The 18,611-nt window shown below is 43.1% G+C and overlaps 2 protein-coding genes across 2 annotated transcripts; both read right to left on the bottom strand.

Annotated features, from left to right (window-relative positions):
* Positions 1–5,569: 5,569 nt before the first annotated feature.
* Positions 5,570–11,929, bottom strand: mcoln3a (mucolipin TRP cation channel 3a). Its single transcript, XM_024009980.2, has 13 exons — positions 11,861–11,929; positions 10,858–11,117; positions 10,387–10,554; positions 9,904–10,057; positions 8,783–8,864; positions 8,586–8,682; positions 8,188–8,287; positions 7,645–7,754; positions 7,308–7,457; positions 7,123–7,224; positions 6,833–6,955; positions 6,406–6,612; positions 5,570–6,172 (listed from the first exon to the last, which is right to left on the bottom strand). Exons 2-13 carry the CDS (start codon positions 11,092–11,094, stop codon positions 6,044–6,046), a joined length of 1,659 nt encoding a protein of 552 aa, XP_023865748.1. The 5' UTR covers positions 11,095–11,117; positions 11,861–11,929; the 3' UTR covers positions 5,570–6,043.
* A 1,367-nt stretch (positions 11,930–13,296) lies between these two features.
* Positions 13,297–17,664, bottom strand: LOC111979440 (B-cell lymphoma/leukemia 10-like). Its single transcript, XM_024009986.2, has 3 exons — positions 16,885–17,664; positions 15,608–15,896; positions 13,297–15,396 (listed from the first exon to the last, which is right to left on the bottom strand). Exons 1-3 carry the CDS (start codon positions 16,933–16,935, stop codon positions 14,933–14,935), a joined length of 804 nt encoding a protein of 267 aa, XP_023865754.1. The 5' UTR covers positions 16,936–17,664; the 3' UTR covers positions 13,297–14,932.
* Positions 17,665–18,611: the final 947 nt, after the last annotated feature.

The following is an 18,611-nucleotide window of genomic DNA, read 5'->3' as shown; positions in this document are numbered from 1 at the left end:
GTTCTGCAAGGTGAACAGACACTAAACAGAAAATAATCACCCACAACCAAAATGGGAAAAACAGGCTACCCAAGTATGAGACAATGATCGACAGCTGCCTCTGATTGAGAACCATACCAGGCCAAACACAGAAATACAATAACATAGAAAAAAGAACATAGACTACCCACCCCAACTCATGCCCTGACCAACCTAACACAAAGACATAAAAAAGAAACTAAGGTCAGAACGTGACACACGCAAGCAAAAAACAACACTGTCAGACATCTTAAAGTAAATTATGTTGTTATTATGTTATGTTACATCATTGTTCAGTGATTATTGTAATTTGTCTGATGATCATAATACTGATGATGTGTTATGACTCAATCTTGGTAAAATAGTATTATTCTATAATGAGTGTATTCAAATAGCTACAGTTTTCTTAAAAACGAATTCAGAAGTGTTAGATAGAACCTTATTGCTGAACCCAGATTGACATTTCAGAGSCACAAGGTTATACTGTATCTGAGATTGCACCCCCCTAAAGAAACTGATTTACAAATGTCTCAGGATTTTGATACTCTGCACTTTAGGTATCTTTAAGGTGAGGACCTTAATGGGTTATGAAAAAAKAATTCACTACAAAACAGTTCTGAGATCTGGGATGTGAAAATGTTGATAATTATTATCTCAGAACTATGCTTTGCGTAGACAGATCTTCATAGTCCCACGGTCACGATCTCTAAATACATAATGTCTATTTGTTTGAACCTTGACCCACCACTCAGATTATATTTTGGCCCACCAAGCCCAAAAGTTTGAGAACACCTGCTCTAGTGTAATTGTGTTTCCATCAGGAGTGTGACACTAAAGACTTGGKGCGAGCAGAATCAACAACCTCTGCATCATTCAAGACAGTTGCTTTGTGAGAAGGTGTTGAAGTTCACAGTTAGCCATTGTTATGTAAATTAAAGACGAAAAGTACACAGGGCCTGGGCTTGGACACAAGTCTGGGCATATCCCTCGGAGCCATGGCCCAGTGAGACCYGGGTGCCGGCCCATGTATACGGAAACCGAAAAATCTGTCTTTTGGGCAAAACACCAGGATAAACCCTAATTGGAAACTCGCCATTAGCCCACGGAATTAGCCAACCTATGAGTGATATGAGTGAATGCATACATTTTCTCTACTATGTTACCTAGTAAATGCAAGCACAAACTGTCACGCCCTGACCGTAGAGATCTTTTTATTCTCTATGTTTTGTTGGTCAGGGTGTGACTCGGGTGGGAAACTCTATGTTCTGTGTTTCTATGTTTTGGCCGGGTATGGTTCTCAATCAGGGACAGCTGTCTATCGTTGTCTCTGATTGGGAATCATACNGTGCCATGGATCCTCACCGGAGGCTTCGTGCCATGGATCATCACTGGAGGCTTCGTGCCATGGATCATCACCGGAGGCTTCGTGCCATGGATTATCACTGGAGGCTTCTGGCGATGGATTATCACTGGAATGGAGAGACACACAGGAGGTCTGGCTCTGGGAGAAGGCACAGGACTCACCAGGCTGGGGAGACATGCAGGAGGGTTAGTGCTTAGCACAGGCACATAACTCACCAGGCTGGGGAGACATGCAGGAGGCCTTGGCCGAGGCACCGGATGCACTGGACCGTGGAGGCTCACTGGCGGTCTCGAGCGCAGAGCTAGCACCACTCGTCCTGGCTGGATCCCCCCTGTAGCCCGGCAAGTGCGTGGGAGTTGGAACAGGCCGCACTGGGCTGTGCTGGCGAACTGGAGACACCGTGCGTAGGGCTGGTGCAGTATACCCCGGGCCAAGGAGACGCACTGGAGACCAGATGCGCTGAGCCGGCATCATCCCTCCTGGCTCGATGCCCACTCTAGCCCGGCCGATTCGAGGAGCTGCGATGTAGCGCACCGGGCTATGCGTGCGCACTGGGGACACCTTGCGCTTCTCCGCATAACRCGGTGCCTGCCCAGTCACTCTCTCGCCACGGTAAGCATGGGGAGTTGGCTCAGGTCTCCTACCTGAGTCTGCCGATCTACCCGTGTGCCCCCTCCCCAAAAAATTCTGGGGCTGCCTCTCGTGCCCGCTACCTCGCGCCAATTCCTCGTAGTGGCACCGCTCCGCTCTAGCTGCCTCCAGCTACTCTTTCGGACGGCGATACTCCCCCGGCTGTGCCCAGGGTCCTTTGCCGTCCAAAATTTCCTCCCATGTCCAGGAGTCCGTGTTCCCACGTTGCTTGGTCCAAAATGCAGCGTGGTAAGTGTTCGTCATATTTTAATTTAAAACTGAACACTACACAAAATAACAACGATGAGAAAACGAAACAGTTCTGCAAGGTGAACAGACACTAAACAGAAAATAAACACCCACAACCAAAATGGGGAAAACAKGCTACCTAAGTATGAGTCTCAATCAGAGACAATGATYGACAGCTGCCTCTGATTGAGAACCATACCAGGCCAAACACAGAAATACAATAACATAGAAAAAAGAACATAGACTACCCACCCCAACTCATGCCCTGACCAACCTAACACAAAGACATAAAAAAGAAACTAAGGTCAGAACGTGACACACGCAAGCAAAAAACAACACTGTCAGACATCTTAAAGTAAATTATGTTGTTATTATGTTATGTTACATCATTGTTCAGTGATTATTGTAATTTGTCTGATGATCATAATACTGATGATGTGTTATGACTCAATCTTGGTAAAATAGTATTATTCTATAATGAGTGTATTCAAATAGCTACAGTTTTCTTAAAAACGAATTCAGAAGTGTTAGATAGAACCTTATTGCTGAACCCAGATTGACATTTCAGAGSCACAAGGTTATACTGTATCTGAGATTGCACCCCCCTAAAGAAACTGATTTACAAATGTCTCAGGATTTTGATACTCTGCACTTTAGGTATCTTTAAGGTGAGGACCTTAATGGGTTATGAAAAAAKAATTCACTACAAAACAGTTCTGAGATCTGGGATGTGAAAATGTTGATAATTATTATCTCAGAACTATGCTTTGCGTAGACAGATCTTCATAGTCCCACGGTCACGATCTCTAAATACATAATGTCTATTTGTTTGAACCTTGACCCACCACTCAGATTATATTTTGGCCCACCAAGCCCAAAAGTTTGAGAACACCTGCTCTAGTGTAATTGTGTTTCCATCAGGAGTGTGACACTAAAGACTTGGKGCGAGCAGAATCAACAACCTCTGCATCATTCAAGACAGTTGCTTTGTGAGAAGGTGTTGAAGTTCACAGTTAGCCATTGTTATGTAAATTAAAGACGAAAAGTACACAGGGCCTGGGCTTGGACACAAGTCTGGGCATATCCCTCGGAGCCATGGCCCAGTGAGACCYGGGTGCCGGCCCATGTATACGGAAACCGAAAAATCTGTCTTTTGGGCAAAACACCAGGATAAACCCTAATTGGAAACTCGCCATTAGCCCACGGAATTAGCCAACCTATGAGTGATATGAGTGAATGCATACATTTTCTCTACTATGTTACCTAGTAAATGCAAGCACAAACTGTCACGCCCTGACCGTAGAGATCTTTTTATTCTCTATGTTTTGTTGGTCAGGGTGTGACTCGGGTGGGAAACTCTATGTTCTGTGTTTCTATGTTTTGGCCGGGTATGGTTCTCAATCAGGGACAGCTGTCTATCGTTGTCTCTGATTGGGAATCTATACTTAGGCAGCCTTTTTTCCTTTTGTATTTTGTGGGTAGTTGTCTTTGTTAGTGGCCTGTATAGCCCTAGTAAGCTTCACGTTCGTTTTTGTTGTTTCTTGTTTTGTTGGCGACATATAAAATAAAGAAATATGTACACTCACCACGCTGCACCTTGGTCCAATCATTTTGACGAGCGTGACAGAACTACCCACCACAAACGGACCAAGCGGCGTGGCCGGGAGGAGCAGACAGAGTGGACATGGGAAGACATTCTGGAAGGAAAAGGACCCTGGATGTGGAGGAGATCCTGGCTGGAAAGGATCGCCTGCCGTGGGAGCAGGTGGAAGCAGCGAGGAGGGCGGAAGCAGCTGGTCAAGGGGACCAGCGTTACATAGGGTCAAGGCTGGCAAGGAAGACCGGGAAGCCACTCTAAAAATGTTTTGGGGGAGGCACACAGGGAGGTTGGCGGAGCTAACTCCCCGTGCTCACGGCAAGGAGCGTGGTACGGTCAGGCACCGTGTTATGCGGAAAGTGCACGGTGTCTCAGTGTGCGTGCACAGCCCGGTGCGCTACATTCCAGCTCCCTGCATTGGACGGGCTAGGTGGGCACCCAGGATGGTGCCGGCTCAGGCCCCTGGCCTCCAGTGCGTCTCTTCGGCCTAGGATATCCTGTGCCGGCTCTGCGCACTGTGTCTCCGGTGCGTCTGCACAGCCCAGTGCGTCTGTGCCAGTGCCCTGCGCGTCCTGTGCCAGCGCCCCGCATTTGCCGGGCGAAAGTAACCATCCAGCCAGGACGGGTTGTGCTGGCTCTACGCTTGAGACCTCCAGTGCGCATCCACGGCCCAGTGTAGCCGGTGCCTGCTCCACGCACCAGGCTTCCAGTGCATCTCCCCAGTCCGGTGAGACCTGTTCCGGTTCCACGTACCAGGCCTCCAGTATGTCTCCCCAGCCTGGTAAGCCCTGTGCAGCTCCACGCACCAGGCTTCCCATACGTCTCCTCAGTCCGGTGAGACCGGTTCCGGCTCACGTACAAAGCCTCCAGTGATGATCCATGGCACGAAGCCTCCAGTGATGATCCATGCACGAAGCTCCATGTGAATCCATGGCACGAAGCCTCCAGTGATGATCCATGGCACCAAGCCTCAGTGATGATCCATGGCACAGAGCCTTCAGTGATGATTCATGGCCCGGAGCCTGCAGTGAGGATCCATGGCACGAAGCCTCCAGCGTCAATCTGCAGTCCAGAGCCACCAGCGACGTTCCCCAGTCCGGAGCCTCCAGCGACGTTCCCCAGTCCGGAGCCTCCAGCAACGTTCCCCAGTCCGGAGCCTCCAGCGACGGTCCCAGTCCGGAGCCTCCAGCGACGGCCCTAGTCCGGAGCCTCCGCGACGGTCCCAGTCCGGGCCTGCGACGAGGGTCCCCAGTCGGGGCCTGCGGCGAGGGTCCCCAGTCCGGGGCCTGCGACGAGGGTCCCCAGTCCGGGGCCTGCGGAGAAGGTCCCCAGTCCGGGGTCGGCGATGAGGGTCCCGCACCAGAGGCGCCACCAAAGTGGGGGGGAGCAGAGGTGGAGCTGGGTCTGCGTCCCGCACCGAGCCGCCACCGAGGTAGATGCCCATCAGGACCCTCCCCTATAGTGTCAGGTTTGTGGCCGGACTCCGCACCTTTGGGGGGGGTACTGTCACGCCCTGACCGTAGAGATCTTTTTATTCTCTATGGTTGGTTGGTCAGGGTGTGACTTGGGGGAAACTCTATGTTCTGTTTTTCTATGTTTTGGCCAGATATGGTTTTCAATCAGGACAGCTGTCTATCATTGTCTCTGATTGGGAATCATACATAGGCACGCTTTTTCCTTTTGTATTTTGTGGGTAGTTGTCTTTGTAGTGGCCTGTATAGCCCTAGTAAGCTTCACATTAGTTTTTGTTGTTTCTTGTTTTGTTGGCGACATATAAATAAAGAAATATGTAGGCTCACCACGCTGCACCTTGGTCCGATCATTTCGACGAGCGTGACACAAACAATGTCACGTTACATTAAAATACCACCCATTGTGCAATTTTATTGTTCATACATAATTACATAATACAATCAAATATTAAAAAAAATGATATATTCCTTATTGATCAACATATACAAACTTTAAACAATTTAAAATACATTTCCCAACACATGAATAGAGCTTTAATGCCTACTAACATATGTTACACACACACACACACACACACACACACACACACACACACACACACACACACACACACACACACACACACACACACACACACACACACACACACACACACACCACACACACACACCACACACACACACACACACACACACACGGCTACTTTATAGGGTCTATCCAAAGCAGTAGCAGCAGCAGGTGGTTTCCTTGTCTATCTTGTACTTCCCAGAGTCAGGCTGGTCTCTACACTCAGCCACAAAGGCCTTCAGCTGGGACACCAGGACTCTGTCCTTCTGGTGTTGCTGAAAATAAACAGTATGGCAGTTAAATTTCTGAACATTTACATACAGTACTATACTATTACCATGTTACATAACCACTGTATTGTGTGCTGTAACGTTACATATACCAGGAAGGAGAAGCAACATCATACCAGATCATTGAAGTACATATTTTCTCATTGAACAGGCATACAGAAGATAAACAGGGATGGTTACTTTTGATTATGTCATGCCATGTTAATTCAAAAGCTGACCTTGATGGTCTCGTATGTGTCTGTGATGAGGGCAATGAACAGACTGAGCACCATGTAAATGAAGAGAGAGAGGAAGGAGTAGAGGTAGAGCCTGCTGAACAGCCACACCATGTATCTCTTCTCTCTCATCTTCTGGAAAGTGGAGTACAAGTCATCACCGTTGATCAGAGAGAACAGGCACTCCGTCACCTTGTCCAAGGTCCGGAACTGGTAGAAAATCAATTGGTAACACTTTGCATTAAGGTATGTTGTGTTATAAAGGATTATAAACTTGTATTAGTTATACGTAATAAACCATTGTAACACATTGGTTAAAATTGTAGCCCTTCATATATTGGACTGACCTTATATATGTGGATTCTAAAAGATCTTGGGCCTACATATACAGGTACCGTATACCTTTTTGGTTTTTAGTGTACCTACTTACTTTCTCATGATACGGCCCCAAAACGATCCAGCCACAGAAACAGTAGCCCAGGTAGATCAAGCCAGCGCAGCAGGAGAAGCGGATCACATTTGGAAACGCTGCCCTTAGGGCCAGAATCAGGATCTAGGAGGAACAAGGAACCTTACTCATCTATGTTTCACTATTTGAATATGTGCTGTCCTTTATGAACTCCATGTACTGTAATGTTCCTATTCAAAGAACAAGTCATTGCTGTGGTGCTGATGGAACATTGCTGTTAAATTGAGTTCATTTCTTATGTTAGTACTTACGTTATATTTCTTAAAGAAACCCAGGTAGCGGATAACTCCAACCCAGACAAGCATTGTGGATGTCCCAAGCAAAATACTGCAGACATCATAGTTTGTAAGGTCCTGAAAAATACAGAAATATGAATGTCATATTGGACATACAGACACATGAACAAAAGGTATGTGCTCAGGTGTAGTCACTACACCTTAGTCTGTATTCCTATTTTGAGGGCGGATCCAGCGATGGTCAGTGTATCGCTGATGATGATCAGAATATACCAGCCGTTCACAAACTCCATGCGCTCAGACCAGGACACAGTTTTACCAAAGTAGGTGTGGAAGAATGCAGTGTAATGCTGAATGAGAGAAACACACACCATAAGCAAAAACACATCAATATTAACGCTATTGTTATAGTGAGTTGGCGATCATGAGCTGGGTATGATTCTACTTGTATATTGTATGAATGCCTGACCCTATTCATGGTATGTACAATCCTAATATTTAACCTATTACCCCTATAGAATGGTCTTGTTAACTTACAAACTGGAGCTGAGATCCTTTGCAGACTGAGCGTGTGCACAAGATGAGTGAGGTAAAGCAGGCGAGGATGACGAGGGAATCGAACAGCAAGAGGTGGTTGTTCTTCCCAGCTGCAAATTCAAATTCAAATTCAGTAAATTAGATAGTGACACTTTTTTCCCATGCAGATAGGATGGAGGCTGACAGATTGCTGCCACTGCAAATGGTAGGATCTCTACTGTAAATGTATGAAATATGGACTGTAGTAATGTGGAGGATGAACATGCTGAGCAACAGATTATGAACATTTCCTAAATGTTTTAAATTGTGCCTCCTTCTGGCATTGAGAGGCACAGCCCATGTTAGAACTACAGTATGTTACAAATAAGGAGACGTGACAGTCTGACTCAGCTCACTAAACACTCTAAATCTTAACTACTGAGGTCACAAAGAATGTAGCTTTTACTCAGACAAATCGTATGCTGACTGAACTAAAACAGTTTGTGAAGCAAAGCATTTTTCTTTTCTTTTTTACATACTGGGATGATCTTATGATATACTTACAAGTGCTTGCAACATTCCAGTCTTTACATTCATTGATTCCAACATTATTTTCTAAGTTAATCTTTATCCTCCCACTGTGMGCACGATTGTCAAACATTATCTGCCAAAAGTAAAGTCAGACAGAGACATCATTTGCTAGTGAGTTCTAGCAAGGATGACTGAATCCAGGTTTCAGCAGCTGGATTTCTACTGGTTTAAGTAACATTTTAAATGGACCATTACTAGAAAACTGAGAATTGACTAGTTATTYCATGACACAAATTAATCCGTAAACTTTGTTGACTCGCTAATGGTTTCCATTTGTCTTCTCCATTGACACAGAGGACAGCTGCATCACACGTAAAAGCCTAAAAGAGCTTGAAGAAGTTGTTTTCTGAGTCATACAACCCACCACCTACAATTATACTAAAGGCATAACAGTCTGGGAGCTCGTGGTGGCGCACTGTCTGCAGGTTGATGGCTTTCAACGTGAGGTAGATGTTTACTGACAACAGCCTGAGTGAGAGACAAAGAAACATTTATGATTACAGACTACAACAAAAGAAACCTAATGTAGGGGGCCAACTGCAGTTTGACTGTTGGTCTGGTCAGTCACCTTTTAAAATCCAGAGAAAAGTTAATGTCTCTTGACAAAGTTTTATCCTCCAATGGCTCCAGAGGATATACGGAAATACATTCTGTGAGAAAAAACAGAAAGGTATTCATAATATACTTTAATCCACTTTAATGACATGACACATTTAGGTCTCTACACTTAAGATTCAGTGGAAACTCTTGTAATGGTTACAAACAATTCCCAAACTTCCTGTTTCTGCAGTCACACGAATGAACTGACAATGAGATAAATACTATACACTGAGTGTACATAACATTAGGAACACCTGCTCTTTCCATGACATAGACTGACCAGGTGAATCCAGGTGAAAGCTATGATCGCTTATTGATGTCACCTGTCAAATCCACTTCAATCATTGTAGATGAAGGGGAAGAGACAGGTTAAAAAATATGTTTAAGCCTTGAGACAATTGAGATATGTATTGTGTATGTGTGCCATTCAGAGGGTGAATGGGCAAGACAAAATATTTAAGTGCCTTTGAATGGTAGTAGATGCCAGGCGCACCAGTTTGAGGGTGTCAAGAACTGCAATGCTGCTGGGTTTTTCATGCTCAACAGTTTTCCGTGTGTGTCAAGAATGGTCCACCACCCAAAGGACATCCAGCCAACTTGACAACAGCTGTGGGAAACATTGGAGTAAACATGGGCCAGCAACCCTGTGGAACACTTTCAACACCTTCTAGAGTCAATGTCCCAACAAATTGAGGCTGTTCTGAGGGCATAAGGGTGTGCAACTCAAAATTAGGAAGGTTTTCCTAATGTTTTGTACACTCAGTGTAAATCTACTACAACAACAACAAACAATCTGGGTACTGACAGYGGTGAGAAGCCAGAGATCTGTAAATAGGACAAACAGTCCACGGTCAGTGTTTAGTTGAGCATGTAAGCAGATATCTAACAGATGGAATGGATTAACCTAACAAAATAACTTACATACTGTTTATTCCCAGTCGATGTGGGTGCATATATTAAAACTAAACATTATTCTCCCTTATCATATATATTTTTTAAGATATCTAAACCATGTTATTATCCTCTCTTATAGAACACTTGAGGCTATCACAAAAAATAAATACATAATGAAATGGTGTGCTCTTGTACCTTTGTCTACATGTGGGTCTATATCAAAGGTGTCGTTGCCAGGGGAGATGCTGCCTTTCCTGAAGAACTCCTGACAGAGGGTCAGAGGGGTGTACTCGCCCTCTATCTTCTCATACGCATGGTTCCCTACCGTCAGGTTCTGCAGGTTTATAAACTGAAACAAGGAAAATATAGTGAGACATGATATACAACCATGTTCTTGGCCAGATTTGTCACAGGTGGAGCAAATGAGGAAATYCACTATATTGTTTTGTTGTCAACATGTTTAGGGTAGCTATAGTTTCACTATAAACAACACCGTGCTCCACTGTTTGATAAGTCTCATATGACTGTGTAACAATTTTAGATGACACACCGGTGAATCAGCTACTGTATCCTTTAAATACTGTGCTGTAATCTACATAAGACATATCATTTACACTGGTAGCGAACAAGCAGTGAGAAAGACTTCGCTGTTTTTAGGCAATTTGAAGTCTACATTACCCTATCGATGATGTAATAGATGTGGTCGTACACATCTGTTTTGGTGTACACTGCGTATCTGTCCACACGTTGGTCCTTATATTCTTTCAGGAAGAGGTGTTTAAACACAATCAGGTTTTCCTCTTTAAAGGTCACCATCATCTCGTTACTCAATCCAAAAGACACTAACTGAGGAAAACAAACATGTAATAGATACATACATCAATTATGCGTGTAACAAAGCATTTGAGATTTTTTCATTTTATTACATTTTATTAAGTGAATAAAATATTTTGGATTTTAGACATGGTCTTTCTAGGGACTTCCATAATTGTGTAATGCCACTTTGGCTCACAGTCATGGTTTAATGGGGAAATGGTTAAATCTTTGGGTATTTCACTTCTCTCTAGGCGGGTATATTGTACCTATATTTTACATGACCGGCAGTAGTAGCCTAAGTCTCCTCCTACACTGTATTCTACAGTAGCCTACCTGGAACGTGATGATGGCAATTTTCAGAATCTGTAACATTAGTTTCCATGGTTTCCGGCCCCTGGCTCTATATTTTTCACAGGGGTTCATAAAGAAGTACTTGAGCCTCCTCCTGAAGTCTTCCACCACTTTGGAATCACTGGGGCTCTGGCTGGAGATGGGGCACCGGGTGCAGTGGCCATTTGGGTTCCTCTCCTCTGCTGGCCCCTGGGGCACAAGGGGCTCCACATCATCCATCTGGGCAAGGAGATCCTTCTATACTGTAGATACCACTCGATTAGTCACACACAGATTTACATGACAGCCAAGGTCAAGGGAAGAAGTGGCAGTGGTTAAAATGAATCAGCATTCTGATTGTCATTTCAGCTGGTGTTTAGTCAAACACAGGATTTCACCATCTTGGAATTATGAACTAGTACTAGGCTACTGAAACTAATATAGAGAGTCAGGCAGTGTCAAACACACATGTTTCTGAAAGTGCAGAATAATGTGATGAAAGAGAAAGAGTTCAGCCATTCCTTTCATTTTGATCTTCATCTAAACAGGTTTGACTGCATTCAATGACTTCTGTCGCTGTCACTTTTTATGCTCCCATGGGCTCCATAAATTACACTAAAACATGATAAATTACACTGGCCTGTGACATCTACGAACACTTCTTATTTTCCATTACTCATTAACATGAAGATGTAGGCCTACAGCAGAGCAAACACATAAACAACTTTAAAAATACCTTTATATTGGTAAAACGTAGGAAAATGTAATGTGGTCCACATAAAGTTGCTGTTCAACTACAATTGATACAGTCTGTCTAACACAAGTGGCAAAAAAACAAAACATTTACTGTCCCAAATCACCAAATATGAAGCAAGATACAACCTCGCTATTTGATCTAAATATTTAAATGTATTCATCTTTGTCTTTGTCATCATCATAACACTTTGCTAGGTTATTCCTACTAAAAGTTGGAACATAAATGAAACGGCGACGGTTTATAATTTACCTGTGATCCAGAGATGCACCTGCCGCGCTCTACTGAGCAGATTGTTTGGTGCGTGAACAAGCACGTTTTATTTTCTCTGTCAACATCGGATAGAACAGACACGGAGACAGTCGATCACTGTGACTGTCATTCTCTCGCGTCATTCTGCGGTTTTCCTCTTTTTCCATAGTAGCGGGAAGATGTTTGGGGGGGAATAAAAAAGATCCCCGTGCTAAAGACGGGTATAGGTCCGCTAATAAAGGACTAGTAAAGGCCCAGTGCACTACTTTTGTGGAAAAGGAGAATGTTCTAACTAAAAAATGTTTTGCCCGTGCTACAGATGACTATATTGGTCTGCTAACACAGGATTAGTAAAGGCCCAACCAGTTGCGTTTGGGGGAGGGGGGGGGGGGGGGGGGCAGTGCCCCTGTGACAACAATTTTGGACCCCCTTGTGGCCCCCCTCAATGTGGAGTATGAAATAATTTTTACATAACACATTTTTGCTATCGTTCTTATTTTACATCCGTTATTAGACAGTGGCAACGATGATGATTATGAATATTTTTTATTGCATTTTTTATGAATTTTATTCAGATTTCTCAGGGGGTGCTGCAGCACCCTCAGCATCCCGCTGCTATGTGCCCCCCCCCCCCTCCAAAAAAACGAGTTCCCAAATACAGAAGGCCTAAGGATAGAATGTATTTCTATGAGCCATCAGATCTTTAACAAACATGAACACATTTTACCGGAAATTAGGAATGTCTCTTGTGTCTCAATATTCCTTTGATTTATTTATAGATCTAAATGATCAAGATCTCCAACATAAAAAGTACAGACACATCAATTATCAAAATTATTAATATGACAATCATTTCTCATTAATGCCCTATCACAATAAGAAAAGTAATCTTTATTAATATAACAATACTCTAGTCAAGAGTAAAAACAAACCATTTCAGTGTAGGCCTACCACATTTTGTAACTACAGTTTGTGTGCCTAAATGCATACGATGAACAATTTATTCCAGTGTTTTGTGTAAATACAGAGAAGTCGTCTTCTGATGATCTGGGATCCTTACAAGGACAAATCCCTACTGTAGCTGGCATGGTGTGGCATGTTGATGCTAGCATAGATATATAATTGTTTAATAGATATGGATGCCAGTTAATCATGAACTCACACACCCAGAATTCATAGGAAAGGAGCAGTGTTGGAGAATGACGACCTACTGCGACCTTAGTCCAAGTCCAGAATAAAGTGAACCTAGTGCCTTCAGAAAGTATTCACACCCCTTGACTTTTTACACATTTTGTTTTGATACAGTCTGCATTTGAAATGGATTAGATTGAGATTTCTTCTGTCATTGGCATACACACAATACCCCATAATGTCAGTGYTTTCGAAATGTTTAAAAATGTATTAAAAATGAAAAGATGAAATGTCTTGAGTCAATAAGTATTCAACCCCTTTATTATGGCACGCCTAAATAAATTCAGGAGTAAAAATTGCTTAACAAGTCACATAATAAKTTGCATGGACTCTATGTGAAATAATAGTGTTAACATGATTTTTGAATGACTACCTCATCTCTGTACCAAACACATATAATTCTCTGTAAGGTCCCTCAGTTGAGGTTGTGGGGTTCGATTCCCACCAATGACCAGTATGAAAAAAACAAAAAAAAACAATGTAAGCACAAAATACTGTAAGTCGCTATGGCTAAGAGCATCTACTAAAATGTAAAAAATGTAAACCACATAGACCAGGGAGGTTTTCCAATGCCTCGCAAAGGACACCTATTGATAGATGGATAAAAAAAAAGCAGACATTGAATATCACTTTGAGCATAATTACACTTTGTATGGTATATCAATACACCCAGTCACTACAAAGATACAGGCATCCTTCCTAACTCAGTTGCCGGAGAGGAAAGAAACTGCTCAGGGATTTCACCATGAGGCAAATGGTGACAGAGTTTAATGACTGTGATAGAAAACTGGGGATGGAACAACATTGTAGTTACTCCACAATATTAACATAATTGACAGAATACATAAATTCCAAAACATGCATCCTGTTTGCAACAAGGCACAGAAAAATGWGGCAAAGCAATTCACTTTTTGTCCTGAATACAAAGTTATGTTTGGGTCAAATCCATTACAACACATTACTGAGTGCCACTCTCCAAATTTTCAAGCAGAGTGGTGGCTGCATGTTATGGGTATGCTTGTAATCGTTAAGGACTCGTAAATCATTAAGGACAATAAACAGAATGGAGCTAAGCAYAGGCAAATCCTATAGTTAAACCTGGTTACCAAGAAGACTGAAAGTTCCTGACTGGCAGAGTTACAGTTTAGACTTAAATCTACTTGGAAATCTAGGGCAAGACTTGAAAATGGTATGTCTAGCAATGATCAACAACAAATAGACAGAGCTTGAAGTATTATGAAAACAATAATAGCCAAATGTTGCACAATCCAAGTGTGGAAAGCTCTTAGAGACTTACCCAGAAAGACTTACAGCTGTAATCACTGCCAAAGGTGCTTCTATAAAGTATTGACTCAGGGGTGTGAATACTTATGTAAATGAGATATTTCTATATTTCATTTTCAATAAATTTGCAAAAATTGTCATTGTGGGGTATTGTGTGTAGATAGGCTAGATTTTTATTGTATTTAATACATTTTGAATTCAGGCTGTACCACAATAAGTCAAGGGGTATGAATACTTTCTGAAAGCACTGTATGTCTCAACCCAACTCTCTCTATGTGTAAGGAAGGGGCATTTTACAAAAGAGGACTTGATATAAGCAGAGTAAAATTCATGAGGGTACAGCTTATGATTGAGGCATCATTAGTAAGCAGTTACTTGTTTCATATTGAACCCAAAATAGGTTTGTCCAGCTTTCAGATGACCCAGTGTATAATGTAAGGCATGGAACATACTTTAAACAAATAGTAACTCGTAAAGTATCACTTAACTAAAACCATTGATAAAACACATACACTGGTACAAACAACACATTTGAAGAGTGAATGTTTGTTATGAGTAATGCTGGGAAGTAGTCCAGGGCAGGGGAGGGGGGGTGTCTCAGTAAGTTTTTGGTGGGGGCTGAGGTGAGAGGTCCCTGTATGACATGGAAGTGGGTGTGGAGCGTGACCTCAGGGGCTGGAAGTTGACGTCCCCTCCGCTGATCGCCGTGCTCCTTTCTGGACCAGCGTCCATGTTAGATGAGGCCTCTGGCAGTAGCAGCACTTCCTGCGGCAGGGGGGGAGCCCCTGGGTCTCCAGGCCTGGGCAGTGTGGAAGAGACCTGGGATGAAGACACAGCCATGCTACCCCCTCGCATGGATGACAACACCTCCTTCCCATGGCTGGAGGCAGCGGGCCGGTTGAGGAAACTTAGGCCGTCAGAGGTGGATGGGCTCCCCTCTCCGTTGTAAAACAATGTGGATGCCAGGTTGGACTCATATGACAGTGTCCTGGAGAGGTCTTTATTGACCCCGGATGTGTCCTGAGTTGGCAGGAAGCCCGAGGTGGAACTGGATGCCCCTGCTGTAGAGGGCCAATGGGAGATGGTCATGATAATGGTACTAAGACAGTGAAAGACTACTGAGCTAAAGCCTATTAGCTCGGGGAACTAACACACATCGTCAGGTCTCAGGCAAGGTTACCCGTCACTCAAGTGTGGTTCACCGAACCTCCTCTATTACATGTTGTCAAAAAAWTTATAAAAAAACAACACTTGAACACACACACAACGTACCTCTGAGAGACTCTATCTTCTCGTTCTTCACCTTCTGCACTTCATCAGTGATCTTGGTAATCAGGAAGTTGAGCGTACGTCCTTGTTGGATGGACTCAACCAGGGCGTCCAGCCCCCGAGGGTTCTCAGCCAGGTAGTCCAGGAGCAAGCCTGTTTTCTTGGTCTGCGTGATCCTGCAGCTGATCTCCTCTGTGTCGTCTCGCGTCAGGATCTTCCGCGAGCGCAGGTAGTCAAAATGACGGTCAGCCCGGATCTTTTCACAAAGGTACGGCCGCAGCCTAGTCAGGACCTAGACAGAGAACAGCAAGATGGAAACTGTGGGKGTGTTGAAGGATGGGTTCTCGACTATCTGTATGTTATATAGGGCCAGTATTAATTGATATATGTTTTATCAAGTGTGTGTGACCAGAGGACTGACTACTGACGGCTATACTGTAAATGCACCAAAGGACAGGTAAACATGTGTGGGATAAGAATGATTAAAGTACGGACATGCCTTTGTTAATCATTAATATTAATGGGTTATGTAGTGGCTTCCTTTTCTCTTTACCATAGCCATTGCCCTAGCCTGAAGAGGGGTTGTTTCGTACGCATACAGTCCACACTAAGTTTCCAAGCGGCCAAAACATTCAATGAGATCCAGGGATATGGTGCAACAAAAAGGCTTATTCTTCTAATATCTAACAATTTTTTTTATTATCTAATCAACTTAAATCAGAGATTACTTGACATGGAAAATACATAACATGACCTGTTTGTATGTCTGTATRGTCMAAAAACTAGCAAGGACTCCTCCCCCCCAAGGCCCAACTTCCAGCATTTATCCTAACACACTTACCACAGTACAATGAATAGGCGAGAGGGGGGCGGGGCGGGGGGGGAAACTAAGTTACACTAACAACAAATGAATACAYCTCAATCAGGTAAATATAAATCATAAAAGGTACGTACCTAATATTTCATCATATACATTAATATTTAATATATTTACACAAATGTACATGGAGCTCTGTATGTTCTGTCTTTTATACAAATATGTCAAAATCGKCTCTAACAGGTTAGGTATAATACGCGAAAGAAGATTTTTATTTACACTATACACACATAGGCTTCTGTGAAAATGGGGTAGCCTATAGAGGGTGCGGCATAAGTTGGTTACTTTCACTTCTTTATTATGCGCATTTCAACATTTTAAGTTAATAACATTATGGTAAATAATTATTGTAAAACCAACTCACTAACAGTTGAATTGACAGTCAGACAAATAGGCCACTTACTTCCTTTTTTATATCGGCCATTTCATCTTCTGTCAGGTGAGTTACATCCATCCTACCTAAGGTGTCAAATGCAAGTCTTCCGGGTACTTTATGAGAATAAAATGGCACACAAAAAATATTTTAACCAAAAGATAGGCTCCGGTACACGGATATTGTATTTTCCAGTGCGTAACTCTTGTCTAATAGCCTATAGTCTAGTTATTTGCCGATACAAAACAGAAGCTTCCAGAGCCTCGGTAAATATACGTTTTTCATTAGTGAACCGCTGCCAATTATTACTTCCTGATTCCATGGATGAGTTATCGCAAGTCATGTATGGGCAAGTGAATGATGAGTGTTTTTCATTCAGTTGTGCTATACTAGTCGGCTACTATCGCATCACCACTGTGTTTTCCATTCGGGGATGAAGAGCATATTCCAGTGTTCAAATAATYTATTGTTATTCTCTGATTTCTTATTTTTTTGCTTGACATGGTCAAATAACTGAAGCATAGAGTGGGACCTGTTTTTCTAATTTGGCGAACAGAAACTAGAACCTATGTGAAGCTAGCCACAATAGAATTTGGAGAGAGCGGAGGCTACACAGACTCGCCTGCCCAAATTGATGACGTTGTCGCGCAGCTGAGAGTCGATTGGAGACGAACGGGTTCAGTCAGTAGTCCTGATGAGCCCTTCCCAGCTAGCTAGTTTATGCTGGCTAGCTATCAACAACAACAGCATGGCTTAGTTAAAAGTCGAGGGGAGAGAGAATAGTATTGGACACCATCTGGAATCTGGACGTCACCGTGACAGGCCAATTAGCTAACATAACGACAAACCGGTGTTAATAATCAATGCAACGTGTTGTGTTGCAACCTGGTCTCAGTACATTTCGTATTAAATTCGAGACAGGCTTGAGTATGATATGTTACTTTTCGTATGGTATATATTAATTTGTGGATGTCCATCACTCATTTCGTATGATATGTTACAAATGACAATTTGTATTATATGTTACGAATTTTCAAAATGTACAATATGTTACAGATTTGCCAAACGTATGATATGTTACGAATTCTAACTAGGTGGCTAACGTTAGCTAGGCTATGAGTTAGGTTTAAGGTTAGGTTGAAGGGTTGCTGTTAGGGTTAGCTAAAAGGGTTCACTTTTTCACATGTACCAACAAAAGGGTGTGATCATTCTACAGTGGTCCCTGCAGCGTATACTCAAACAGGTGTGATTAGAATGCTTATTTAGAACGTCCAGTTTTGATTGACAGCATTTGAGCTGGCCACACACATTTTTCACAAGCATTTTGCACAAACACAGTCCTTATGTCCTGAATGTGACCAGTTTATTTTTGGATGCAATGTTCAGACATTCACAGAAGTAGCAACAGCATAACACAATTCTCATCCAAACCGGAAAATGTAGGCTACATTTGTCCTAGTGTGAAATGTGTGAAACAGCTAGCTAGTTAACGGGGTGCGCGCTAATAGCGTTTCAATCGGTGATGTCACTTGCTCTGAGACCTTGAAGTAGTTGTTTCCCTTGCTCTGCAAGGGTCACGGCTTTTGTGGAGCAATGGGTAACGATGCTTCGAGGGTGACTGTTGTCTATGTGTGCAGAGGGTGCCTGGTTTGAGCCCAGGTAGAGGTGAGGAGAGGGACAGAAGCTATACTGTTACATTGCAATAAGCATTCTAATCACACCGGTTTGAGTGTACGCTGCAGGGACCACTGTAGAAT

Source organism: Salvelinus sp. IW2-2015, linkage group LG19, assembly GCF_002910315.2.
Source record: "Salvelinus sp. IW2-2015 linkage group LG19, ASM291031v2, whole genome shotgun sequence".
In the NCBI taxonomy this organism is placed as follows: domain Eukaryota; kingdom Metazoa; phylum Chordata; class Actinopteri; order Salmoniformes; family Salmonidae; genus Salvelinus; species Salvelinus sp. IW2-2015.
The sequence above is the reverse complement of the archived record's forward strand: the minus strand, read 5'-3'. Positions and strand labels throughout refer to the sequence as shown.